We start from the raw sequence: 14,198 nt of genomic DNA on the forward strand, positions 1-14,198 counted from the left end.
TTTTTTTTTTTTTTTTTAAAAACACACAGCACCTCCTCTCGGAATATGGAATTATTTTTGTAAGAATTCAGAAGCAAATTCATTGAGTTAAAGCTAAATTTTAAAAATGAGTCCTTTTAGAAATTAAGATCCAATGTCAGACCTGGTCTTTGATTTTAATAACCGAACACGACCAACTTTTCGAACTTCCAGTATAAATTTGGGTATGGCTACATCCCAAGAATTTACACAAGTCTAACTTTCATTTTTTGACACCTCTTCTATTTGTGGCTTTATTCTGTAAATTGTAGCACTCATGAGGCTGTCATTCCAAAATTGGCAATCTCATACACCACTCTTTCAACTGGAAATATACTTATCTCTTTTCGATGTCTCCATCTAGACAAAGGAAATTCCTGTTTATATGAGTAAAAACAAGGCAAGACTGAACTGTTTTAACTCCTGAAGCAAGTGAGAGTAGCCAGTTTCCTTTTGAGAAGAGGGGGCAGAAGAAAGAGTTGATTCTTTTTGGACCTGCTTCCACTGAATGCACAGTTTAAAAGAATACTTAAATGGTAGGATAGAGAGGGCCGAGCAACAGTAACAAGATGGCTGGCATGGGTTCAGGACTGCTTACATGCAGAAGGAACCAGTAGACCAAATTCAGTGATGAATCCTGGTCACATACCACCTGAGGCACATTGCTCAGATGCTAAGGAGGAGTGTATGGTGCATGGTAAGTCATGATTGCCAATCAACTCCCCGCTGGGCTGGCTAATTGGTGGTCAAGGGACAGAGACACCTTTTCTCTTTACACCCAGGCACAATCTGTTTGTGGACTCTGAATTTGGGAGAAGTTATATGGCTCTGAAATGGCATTCCTCTTTCTCTCAGGAGCCTGGGGATTGGCATACTCCTAGTACAACCAAATTTCCCCTCTGCTGTGATAGGATGGGGGTGTGTGCGCGCACGCATAAAGGGTCCAATCCTGCAATCAAACTTAAAAAAACAAAAACAAACCCACAAACGAATGTGTTTTGCTAGCATAAAAACTGCAAGATTGGAGAAATACTGGATTGTTCATAATAAAATGTTGTAGGATTTATTATTGCACAAGCATGAAGTTATCAGAGATAGTAAGCAGATTTAGGCATTGTTTAGTACAAACAAACAAACAGAGGCAAATAGCTAATTTAATTTGTCTTCCTAAGGAATGATTCTACCAGCTAGATGGCAAGGTAGAATCCGTTGGCTTTTCTCATTATCTTTCTGACAACTAACCCAGTTTGCAACCAAAGAATGCCAAAATGTTAACAGAGGCCATTTTCTCAAACAGTCCTTCCAATTCACTTTAAATAGTGTGGGCTCCTAGTCAGCAAAGTAAGTTCATATGAAGGAGTCTTGACCCCATACAATAATGGTCTTCAGCACATATAATTAGCCATTGTTTCATTTCAGAAAGTCACCCAGTGTTCCTTCTCTCGATATTAAAAAAAAAATCAGTTGTATCTGTACAACTGCAACTTTGCTTTTAAAGCAGGGATTCGACTTCTTTATATACCAATACCACCATGCATCCATTTCACTTACAATACTTGGTATAAGTACAGAATTAATGTTCTGAAAATTCACAGGTAAATCCATTACTTAATTTGAATAAAATAAATTTAAAAGATCCTTTAAAGAGCCAATATACTCTTCAACATTTCCACATTGCTGAAGCTCATTTAAATTTGTACATTGACTACATTTGAAAAAAAATAAGTGATAATTAAGCCAAATTAATAATTACAATAATTATTATGGATTAGAGACTAACAGATAAGGCCAAATCAACAGCTCAGGTCTCTCAAGTCAGGTCATTGTAATACTCGTAATAATCAATCATCACTCATCCTTCACCAGTTAACTAGCATGGTGCAATTCTATTGCTTGAAATGAGTCAATGGGGTGGACTGTGCACACTCAAAACCAGAATTCTCATCAGTGGATCACTTGCCCTTTTCTCCACAAATGTGGCTGTCCTTAAGAATTTGGTTGCATGATCGCATATCACAGGCTATATTCAGCAGTATGCTGCAGCTGCTTTGTGCTGCTCCAGAGATGCAAAGTAACTAATTTTAAATGGCCAGCATGCTCTGGCTGCTTTTTGTTGCTCTGGAGTAGTTCAAAGTAGCTAGAGTATATTGTTGGATCTGGCCTTAACAGAGAGAGTCTTATCAATACTAAGTTCTTCACAGAGCGCACAGTCAACTTGTGGAACTCCTTGCCTGAGGAGGTTGTGAAGGCTAGTCTGGAGGGGTTTGGGTGAAGTCCCTTTTAGGGCCTTTACAGAATCCTGGTAAACAAGGATGAAAGGGTAAAGAGCTGTTACTGATTTAAAAATCAGCAATATGAACATTTGCTGATGACAATTATTTAGATTAGGCCAAATGCCTACTTTGGGCCACACTATGGCCAGTGAAGCAAATACCAACGTGATTATGTTTAAAAAATAATCTGAACTATTCATATACATTATCATCAGTGTGTTCTGAGTTAGTTGTAACTTCTCAAGAATAGAAAGTTAGTTTCAGCTCAAGGAAGTGCACTCTGTGCATCAATAGTAGAGAATACAGAATATGGAAAATATACCTCCATTCATTCTCATCTTGAAGGCAATGTTAATTGTAATCACCTTGTCTCAGCTCTTCCTTGGCTCTTTGTTTCTGCTATCCCATTTGCTACATGTGGCTATGATAGATAGGGATCTTCGATGAGAGTAAAAAATGGAATATTTATTGTGAAAAGAAGAGTAAGACAAAGTAGTTCATATTTTCATAGGCTGTATCACATATTACTAGAGAAAGGTTGTCCAATGAACTTCATCTCCAGTTCACTGTCAAGTGAACAATCTCTCTTCCTAATTGGAAACACTTAACATCCCTATTAAACTATATAGATTGTTTACATGGGAAGTATTTATTTTTAGCTGCCTTTTATGTCATGCAGCAGCTGAAAATAAGGAAGGCAGCCAACATTATGTGACCAGACAGCTCTCCATGGACCTCAGTTTAGGAACCAACTGCTGTTAGAGAAGTACCTAAAACAAATGGGTAGGCCAAGGCAGCATTATGAACTTTGAAGTAAACAGATCTACAGTGAATAAAGGAGTACTTTCTACACAGCATATCATTAGCCTATGGAATTGCATGTGTCACAGAGTATTACTGAGGAAAATAAATAAAAATATTCAAAAAGATAATAAGCTTCAAAAGATCCAAAAAACTATTTTGTAAGAACACCACATGTTCACCAATGAGGATAAAATGACAAGGGCAGTCAATCCCCACTACCTCAGGGCATATGATTATCACTAGCTGAACTGAGGAAGAAATTTCCCCCTATAATTTCACAAATGAAGGTGCCTGACCTTTTTTCTTTTTTAAAAACACATTTCAAAGCATTTGATATTGGCCTCTCAGACATGATACTGGGCAATTTGGACCATTCATCTGCTTAAAACAGTTCCTATAATGAGTAACAAGATGGGGAGTGATCCTGCAACACACAGGCAAGCTGAGAGAATGACAATAGATGCATTCTTTGAAACCGGAGCAGAAAGACATCTGATTGCAGAAATGCCAGCAAGTCAGTCCTTATGGTACACCCATTTCAAACTGGAGAGGATTTATTTTAGATTTTGTTTTTAATTAGTGTCTACTGCAGCACACAGTGTCAACTTGTTCCATCGACAATGCCATAAACTGTTCTGTAATTTAAATAAACTGATAGCATTTTTAATGTTAGGACTGCAATCAATTAAAGAACAGTTTATACTAGAGGTAAGGTCAGTATTCAGTAAATGAAGCCAAGATACATCATTTGGTCCAACATAACATTAAGACTCTAAAAACACCATAACAACGAGATTCAACTTAAGAAAAACAGTTTTTTTTTACCATTTCAATTTTAATACAATTAAAGAAAATGAGGTAAATGTTTTTTGCATGACAATGTTTAACAAACAATCACATTTCATTTAAGCATTAAAATGCAGCAGTCTGGAAAAGCTGCCAGAAACAATGCTCAGCTTCAGAAAAGGTGATCATGAAATTACTTCCAATAAAATTCAAATCACACTCTCGTCTGTTGATTAGTTGAACACTTTAGATTGAAACGAACCAAAAAAGTGCAAATTAGCTATTTAAAAAAAAAAAAGAAAAAGTGTCCTAACAAGCAGTCACTGAAAGGCTCACCTTGATGGTAATGAGCAAAGTTCTCCAATTTCTACGCACTATAACTTACTGTACCATTTTGCTCCTAAAAACAAAATTAATTTCAGAATGATTACTGTTTTGTGCCTCCCATGGGCACATCAGTTTTCTTTTGTTTTTCATCCAATTTGCTTGACTTTAGATGGAGAGATCTACCTTCTCATTGCTAAACAGGATGGATCACATGCAACTACAGATGTCACCACTTATAAGAACATTTTCAAAGGCCTCAAAGCATATTTATATCTGGGCAAGGGATAATTATTACAAAGAAAGTTACAGACAATGCAATATTCATTTTTAATTTCCATTCAGCTAACACGTTTTCAGCAAACTGAGTCATCATGCACATTGGCTCAATGTCAGCTTTAGTCTGCTTTTAACAGAAGCAGACTCTTCACTTGCGGTGCATCCTCCTTCACTGGAGGATCCCAAAAAACTTTAGAAAGGTGAGTAGACCTCATTTTACACAGAGTGAAACTGGGGCACAAAAATTTAGCTTATTCATCATGAGTCAGTTGACAGAGTTGGAAATAAAACCTGGGTATCTATTCGACCCCAATCCCACGTTCATATCACTTCATCTCTTGAAATAACTGAAGAGCATGATGATTACAATTCTAAAAATGCCCGAGTCATTTTCAACTTATTCTCAGACAGAAAAACTATCAATTAAAAATGCAGTAGGAGTTTCACTCTTTAGAGACATGTTCTTATATGGCGTGTTGCTGCAGGTAACTAAAAAATTGTTTATATCCCAACAAATACTACCAGTTTTCAAAAACAATGCAGTTTATTTAAACAGCACAAAAAGATGTAATTTCACTAAAATTTAGACATTTCTTAATTTAGTAATTTTCAGAATAAAATGTCATCTTTAAACTGTGCAACACAAAATAATGTAGCCAACAGTAACATACAGGTACACCATTTAATATTTATTATATGCATTTTATATACATTATTTTTCAACTGTTGTACTTTTGCTACGTGGTACAATCTTAAAAATTTGCTGATTCATAGTTTGTAAAACAGAAACCTTACAAAACTCATCAAAACCCGCAAACTGATCAGAAAAGTTTTGTGGAAGACTAGAAAAAATACTTTATTGTCTTAATCATGCATTACACAAACAAAATCTTTAGTTACACAATAAACTGAAGCACTTTTGAAAAAAATAAAAGCAGGGAATAACTAGTCCAAACACAGCAGATTTATGAATCTTGATTCAACTACTTCTGTATTCTATTTGAAACGCAAATAAACATTTTTCACTCCAAAAGTTCTGAAACAAGATTGTTTTTTCTGGAATCAACTTCCCTCCAGATACTTAACTGGAAAAAAAAATCTTGGTTTGTAACTTTAAAAACTATGAAATGTCCTATTTTTAGTCTATTTTAGACTGTTCAAAGAGTGCCATAATAGATATACAGGGCCCTTTAACACACTACATAAAAGGATATAAAGACCAACAAAAAGTGAAATAAATAACAATAGGCCATTAGCAAGATGGGTAATCCTTGATAAATAAACTTGTAAATACAGTAAGATGTACAAAATATCACAGTGATAGGATGCCAAGATTAATTTTTTTAAGAGTTCACTGGGAGGGTATTACAACCCCTCTGTGTTTCATTTAAACATACTTCTTTACAGTCCTTTATATTTATGAAGACAGTTATGCGATGATGATGAATTAGCATCCTTAATGAAAGGACTTAGCTGAGCTGTGTTAGGCAAAAGAAGGGAAGATTGTGGTTACACGGCAGCGGGTCAGTGAGATCTCTGTGTTTTAGGGTTCTATAATGCAGAAAAAACATTATCAATACAATCTTGAGCACTGTTGTGACAGGCTAAATATATAAAAAGACTTATAAAAACTAGAATTTTATCCAAACATTTTGTGCAACTAATGCTAAAATATTTTAAGTTAAATTTCCTTTTCTTTAAAGCAAAATAAAAGTTTAAAAGGGGATCTGTGGCATTCAACTGATAAACAGAAGATCACTAAGAGATGAAAAGAAAGCTACTCTTGGAGCTCACTTCCCCCCACAAGAGCACCACATTCCTAACCCTAAGGCAGCACACAGAGTCCAAAATAAAAGTCTTTTGTAAGATCAGACTCCACGTTTGCTTAAAGACACCTAAAGAACAGACATATGCTCAGTTCATATTCAGTCCAGGCTACAAATACTGGTTTTCTTTTAAAAAAAATACAGTAATTACAGTTAAATTAATAAGCCTGACATTATTCAAGATGTGGTGACTTTTCACCAACTTAAACCTGCCCCACATACAGCCTTCGCCCAGGCAGATCAGATGTAGTGTCCTATTGGTAGCCGTTTCATTGATGGCAGTGATGCATTCCCTCTTTTTTTGTCCAAGCAGACCTGCTATTATGGTGCAGGTTTGTTTTGTTGTGTCACACAAATACTTTGGCAAGGGCATCAGCTCCTGCACTGGCAATATATGCTTTTGATGGATGAAAAGCTACGTCATAAATGGACTCATCCAACTTTTTCCTATGGGCTGTTATTTCTTGTACACAAGTCTTGCTGTCTAAATTCCATAATCTAATGGAACAGTCATGGCCTGTGTTAAAAAGAAAGATACAAAAAGTTAGGTTTTCATATCCTTTAAATATTATTAAAGCAAAATTGGTAGACAATACATAAAGTTAAAACTTACTTCCAGACATCAAATAGATTCCATTGGGATCTACTGCTAGACTTGTGACAGCATCCAAGTGAGCAACCATAGAATGGATCATTTTACCTAAAAGCAAAATAAAGTATCAATTCCCGGGAAGTGTCTTAATATTTTTTGACAGAATTATATTAAGGAATCAATTTAATATGAGGTAGCAAACAACAATATAGATTTAAATTAAATATGTTAGAATCATACTGGAATTGACATTCATTTATATCACTTTAAACTCTAACTATTTGTTGTTAATTTTTAACAACTACGTGAAAGATGCTTCATAGCCTATATATAGCATGGTGATGGTCCTGAGTGACTTTCAGATAGGCATATTCACAGTAGGGACACCATGTCTCTAAAATGCTTAGCACCTTCGTTGGCAATCATAACAAGACCACCAAAGACTAAGTGGATACGGTGATGACTACACTGTTACACGTGTATTGCCCCAATGTCCACAAGTCATCACTGAGGCCCATTGAAGGGCAGGATGAGGAATATTGAAGAATTTCAGTTTCAATGTCATCACCATGACCACGACTTGTATATATACACATGTGTGCGAGAATTAAATAACTTTTGTTGTGACTGCAACTGCCGCAAAATAAATGCACAAGATGTAATTACAGGTTGTTCAAATTTTTCACAAATGAAAACATTCTAGTAAAAACACAAGGAAAACAGAGGGGCATTATTCTAGGTTTCACGCTTCCAATTGAAGGCAGGCTCTGGGGAATCAGCCCTGGGAATTTGGAAGGCATAAGGGGCTGGTTTTCTTTTGGGAATGTTTTGATTTGGTTTATAATTTTTTTTTTTTGGTGGTTATATATACACATGTATGGGAAATAGGAACAAGAGGAAGGCAGGGCACCACTCTTCTGTTTTTAAAATGATGGCAAAGATATCAAAATTTGGTATAGACATTTGGAATATGTTTATTTAAACCCAAATAAATACATCCTTACATATACATTAAGTATTGTAAATATGCAGTGTACAATGTGGAAGAGCAGACAGATACTCTAAAGAACAGAAAGCTAGTACTCTAATAAACTCAGACTCATTAGACTAAGGCCAGAAGAGACCATCATGATCATGTAGTAGTCTGACCTCCTGCACATCGGAGGCCACAGAACTTCACCCACCCATTCCTGCAATAGGCCTATAACCTCTGGCTGAGTTACTGAAGTTCTCAAATCTTGATTAGAAGATTTCAAGTTAGTGAATCTACCATTTATTCTAGTTCAAACAAGTAAGTGACCCATGCCCCAAGCTGCAGATAAAGGCAAAAAAACCCCAGTCTCTACCAATCTGACCCGGGGAACAACTCCTTCCTGATCCCAAACATGGTGAACAGTTAGACGCTGAGCATGTGGGGAAGACAGCAATTCTCAATCTTTTTGTTGCAGTATAGGAACATCTTGTGACATACCCTAGCACAGTTGCTGTGTCTACATTTTTCTATCCATTCCCTCATCTCATCTCCTTTTCTAGAGCTTACAGTTTGTAAAACAGATAAGCCATTTTAAGTCTAAAATGGGCCTCTAGCAGCCCCAATCACAACTCCTTGGCCACAATAAATTACTTCTTGTTCCAACAGGTCTGTAGGTAATGACCTTGATCTTTAACAGGAAAGAAACAGATTACATATTTAATTTTTGGGGAGAGGCAGGGTATGGGAAAGAATAAGACAAGGGGAATGGGGAGGCACTCAATAAGGTAGTATTTAGCAATGATGGAGAGGACCTATTATCCATGGTAATCAAAGCCCATCAGGGCCAAAGGGAAAATATTCTCTCACTACCTCAGATGTAGCTTCCTAATGCAATCCTGGGCTCTTTACTGCATTTCAGCCATACTTGGAAAGAATTTGGGTAGATCTAGGCTGATATCTACTGGTTTATGAAAGGAGAAGTTATGTTATTGAAATCTGGATTTGTGATAATATTTAACAAGGGAAATTTTTGACCAAGAAAGACTGGCTTTTAGAAGCAGCTGCCAAGATTCAGTGAAAGGATGTAGAGCACTAACTGGGAAGCTAGTACAGAAAGGGAATTCATCATACCCCCCCAAAAACAACAAAGAAAAAACAGCCTTCCCCTGATGACTTAGTACAGGCAGTCACTGGCTAAAATGATAGGTCCCTCGTAAATAACAGAGAGCCTAACTGTTCCTTCACACAGTTACAGAATTGCTGACAAGCCCATGGGAATCTTGGGTCATGTTGTTCAGCCCTATCTGCAAGGAGAGCTGCCTGGCTCTGCTGCAAGCTGAAGCAAGGTCAGAAGCCCCAAGAGAGAAATATAAGGGGACTGACTAGGACACAGGAGTGGCTAATCTGGAAGCCAACTGGCTTGTGTATGGACCAAAAAAAAAAAAAAAAAAAAAAGACCCCGGGCTGCCCTCCACCCCCGAGCAGGTGTGGCGCCCTGGGCCATGCTCCTCCCCAGAGCCTTCCCCAACCTTCACCACCCGAGCAGCAGCAGTGCCCTGGGGCCCCCTTAGAGCACCTATTATCTAGTCAGGGGTATTTATAGTATAAGTCATGGACAGGCAATACACACAAAAAATTTACGGCCTGTGACATGTCCATGACATACTATAAATACCCATGACTGAATCTTAGCCTTATGGATGATTATCAAGATATTTTTCTCATTTCCCCCCATCCCCTCACACATTTCAATTGAGAACTAATCCTTTAACAAGGCCTCAGATTTTCAGTCAGTTATGGATTTACAACAAGATATGACTAAAATGCAAAATGTGATGTTTCCCTTATATCAAAGTAAGTATAGGCAGGATTATCTGATGACGGTTATGAAGATAATATTGGAAAAGTTATATATTTTCCTACTGTAAGGGGAATGTTTCTTTTATACTAACATGTAACAGTGGAACAACAAATCTATGTTATGATTCTGCAACAAGTTGTGTGTGGTATTACCCTCCCATATCCACCCAGATTTATTTTAAACATCATTCAGCTTAATGTACTAGGTTCTTAGTATCCTTACCCGTTTTATTGTCAAAAAACTTGATGTGTCTATCTTCATGAGCTGTAATTGTTACAGGAAGTGTAGGATGACTTACTACCCTGTTAATATGATTATTTGACTGCAGTCCTGAAAAGACAGAAAGTTATAGGTAAAATATTTGATGGATAAATAGTAAAAATACAGTCAGCAAGTAATAATATTGCCCAAGAACACACCATATTTAAAAATAACCAGTGAATTAATAGCATATTGGATGGAAATTCAAGTGTCAGGAAAATTAATGAGACATTTTAGAAAAAAACATGAAATGAAAGACAGAAATACATGTGATGTGCTCTGGCTTTACAGGGCAGGGACTAATCCACATGCACTCTAATCACGGTATCATGAAGAGAAAAATTGTGTGGTTGGGCTATATGTATGAAAGATACTTTAGAGAGAGGGTGAACAGATTATGTTTGTATGTCATGGTAGTAGTAATGGTGTGTGTGTGTGTGTGTGTGTGTGTGTGTGTGTGTGTGTGTGTGTGTGTGTGTGTGTGTGTGTGTGTGTGTGTGTGTGTGTGTGTGTGTGTGTGTGTGTGTGTGTGTGTGTGTCAAAAAAGATTATGTTAAGATTAGGTTATGACTCCTAACCAACTAACTAGATTCTCTTTTCCTATGCACTACACAAATGTCTTATTTCTACTTAAATTATTTAATAATACATACAATGTCTTTAAAATAGTTTCTCCTAAATCTTGGTGTATCATTTACCTTGTGAAAGGATACTTTGCTGAAGTTTTGGGTTTCTCTTTTGATGTTTAGCTATTTAAGTTTTTATCCTTAACCAAAGAGATATGTTCCTCCCTTTAATTGGGCTTCTATCTTAGTATAAAGGCCAATATAACAGACTATGATTCTCTATAGTTTCTTTCATAATCTACTGGTCTCAAGGTGCTTAATTCTAGCCATTAAATACTATCAGGGTAAACACTAGACAAACTGAGCTGTTACATATGAAACAGTACATTGCCCTCTTACAATACTAGATTTTCAACGTTATTTTACTGAGAAGGGGTTTAAATGCCGGCACCTACAAAAGGGCAACACTGATGTTATACTGCACTCTCAGCACTGGATCTGATCCTGGTGCTCAACCTCCCAGTCCAGAAGACAGAGAGTCAGCAATTAAGACATACTAATTCTGTAAAGTACATTCAGAATTCGACACTCTCTCTTATGTTAGAACCATAATGCCTGCACTTAACATATTCATGCATATGCCTATGTAGTTACAACTCTGTTCCTTCATATTTAATTCAGGGAATTGGTTCTTGAAAGACTAGCTACATTTTTAGTTTTTCAGCAAGGTTCTGTCACTTTCAGCATCTCTGTAACCCTTTCTGAATTAGCGCCATCCTTATCCTTCAGATCATTCCAGATTCTCTCAAACTTTTTTTTTTTTTTTTTTTTTTTTAAAACAAAGATGAAAATTTTTTCCTTTGCCAAGAAAGTTACTTTTCCTCATTTAATCCCCCTATTTCTATGATTTGACATCTCCACATGACAATCAAAGAAAGTCAGAATAGAATTAAAATGTGAATTTGTGCAATACAGAAAAAGAGGAATAAAGCTCTTCTAGCTCACCATACACTGAAGCTTTGGAAAGAGCATACATCTAAGCTGCATACGAGACAAAATTAATTCATATTAACTTACCAGAGTCTATCTGTGATGAGAGTATTACCAGTGATTGGGACGTTTCTAAATCATAAATGACTGTGCTGCCAGTGCTAAAAGATGTGACCATATGAGCAGGATCACAACCTATAAAGTCAACCGATGTTGGTATTCCATGTTCTAAGGAGAAAAGAAAAAAAAAGATTAGATAGAGAAATAAAACCCTTAAGATATCTTATAGGTTTAAAAAAGTTTAAATGATCTTTCCTATTTTTCTTCCACAGTAATTACCAAAGAAACTCCTTTTAGAGTTTTTACAAAATGCTGCAAAAAGAAATAAAGCAGCTACCTTAATTATCAGCAATAATAATAATAATCAGCAATTTTAAAAAGTAAGATTGCCAAAACCAGCTAAGGTTTGTGCAGAACTCATTCCACTTAGAGAGCTAACATCTGAAGAGGAAGGATGTGATGGCTGTAGAAGGGAGTGAAGGCTTCACTTAAGAGGTTCATCACAGCTACATTTCCTTGGAGCTCCAGTAGTTTTCCTTTAGTCCTAGAAATACTGCAAGTTGATACTTGGTTTGGGCAAACTGAGGAAACAAACGTATCCTCTTCCCATCACACAAATTTTTAAACAAAAATGCCTTTTTAAAAAAAAAAAAAAAAAGGCAAACATCATACTCACCCTTTTCTCCATTGTAAGTGCAAATGCAGGGCAATTTTTCTGGTGGATTCCATAATCTAATAGTGCCATCTGCTGAACAAGATAGTAAATGATTCTTTATACCACTATAAGCAAGACCCCAGACTGCATCTGTATGAGCAATTAATGTGCCAGCTAGAACGTTTGGCTCTGGAAAGGAAAAAAAATTCCAAAGTTAAAAGTTAAAGCTTTTTACTGAATATGAGAAATACTAAAAAACTGTTTTTACCTAGGTACAAAATAATTCCTATGGTAAACTCAAAAGCCACAGTTGGTATTTTCCAGCTTCAGCAATTAATAGAATATAGATATCATAACCATGTAACAATCCTGTAGAAATCAGTAAGAGAAAATCTAACCAGTAACCAACAAAAAAAGTCCCCCCCAAAATAAAAGGGAGATTATAGAATTCTGAACTAAACTGCAACGAAAAACTAAAATTGGATCCAAAGCAGGCACTTGTAATTTCACACATTGTGTGTGTTACTTTAGTTGTCAGTCAGTAGATGAGGTTGGAAACCTAATTTCAATCTCTATGTTCTATAAAATAAAATGGGCTAGTACAATGAATATTTTAGATAAATCCATGTAAATGTTTTCATGCAGTAATATGCTTTACTGAAAGCATATTCATAATAATCATTTGCATAACACCTATAATAATGGTATGATTCACCTGGAACTCCGATGTACAGAAAGAATTACTATTTTAATAAAGTTCCATAGTTACAGAGCCAACCAGATGATAACTTAGGTAGCAGTTACTCATTGATCTGGATCGCAGGAACTTTCATCTTTAATCAATAGTATAATATAAATTAATTTTCATGGCTGAAGGCACCTCAGCTGTTCGCAATGACAAATGAATAAAATGCAACTAAATGGCTATAAGTAAGGCAATTTTTCTTTCTTAAGACAACAGAAGGGGCTGGCCAGACATAGCCTGATGCTCTTCTCTGCTCCTGTGATGCTTCAAAGGGATGTCCAGTTATAGGGAACAGAGAAGCTGAAATGTGCCTTGTTTGTAGCTGGGAGAGAAGGAGAAGAAAAGATCCGAGCTCTAGCAGCTGCTTTTACCAGGCTCTCCCTTTTCACAAACCTGACAGCTCTAGGATTCTCATGTAGAAGGGTATTTATACCCAGTGCCAGCCTCCTTGCCAAAAAAATAACATAAAAGAGCTCTTGAGGCTTCCTTTCTGCTTTGGGGTGAGTGGCTCCAGGAAAACATGTCCTTTCTTCCTCTTCCCCTCCTTCTCCAATATACTTTTAAACTTCCTTCATATCAGGCTTTGGGCATGACCATCCCTGCGGCATTATTTATTTATTTATTTGGGAGCAGAAAAGGACAGGGAGGGAAGGAACAAAGTGAAGGGCAGGGATACAGTAATCTTTTAATGAAAGGTTTCAGAGTGGTAGCCGTGTTAGTCTGTATCAGCAAAAACAATGAGGAGTCCTTGTGGCACCTTAGAGACTAACAAATTTATTTGGACATAAGCTTTCGTGGGCTAGAACCCACTTCATCAGATGCATGGAGTGGAAAATACAGGAGCAGGTATAAATACATGAAAGGATGGGAGTTGTCTTACCAAGCCTGAGGTCAGTCTAACGAGACAATTCAATTAACAGCAGGATACCAAGGGAGGAAAAATAACTTTTGAAATGGTAATGAGAGTGGCCCATTTCAGACAGTTGACAAGAAGGAGTGAGTAACAGCGGGGAAGTTATTTTTCCTACCTTGGTGGTGCCACAAGGACTCCTCGTTCTTTTAATGAAAAACGTAATTCAGAAAGAAGCTAGAAATATCTAACAAAACCTGCCTTCCAACTGGCACTCGTCTGACAAACCTTAAAAAAAAAATTCACTCAGGGTTCCCAAAACAATGCTTCCATCC

The 14,198-nt window shown here is 36.7% G+C and overlaps 1 protein-coding gene across 3 annotated transcripts in view; it reads right to left on the bottom strand.

The window, feature by feature from the left end:
* Positions 1 to 5,009: 5,009 nt before the first annotated feature.
* STRN3 (striatin 3) overlaps positions 5,010 to 14,198 on the bottom strand; it is a 101,956-nt gene continuing 92,767 nt past the window's right edge. For all 3 annotated transcript variants that reach the window (XM_005299168.5, XM_005299166.5, XM_005299169.5), the window contains 5 exons: positions 12,290 to 12,457; positions 11,641 to 11,781; positions 9,959 to 10,066; positions 6,924 to 7,010; positions 5,010 to 6,827 (listed from right to left, as the gene is read on the bottom strand). In XM_005299168.5, the coding sequence (XP_005299225.1) occupies positions 6,658 to 6,827; positions 6,924 to 7,010; positions 9,959 to 10,066; positions 11,641 to 11,781; positions 12,290 to 12,457 (674 nt within the window). In that variant the 3' untranslated portion in view covers positions 5,010 to 6,657. The remainder of the gene's footprint in view (positions 6,828 to 6,923; positions 7,011 to 9,958; positions 10,067 to 11,640; positions 11,782 to 12,289; positions 12,458 to 14,198) is intronic.

The sequence above is a fragment of the Chrysemys picta genome, chromosome 4 (assembly GCF_011386835.1).
Source record: "Chrysemys picta bellii isolate R12L10 chromosome 4, ASM1138683v2, whole genome shotgun sequence".
Lineage (NCBI taxonomy): Eukaryota > Metazoa > Chordata > Testudines > Emydidae > Chrysemys > Chrysemys picta.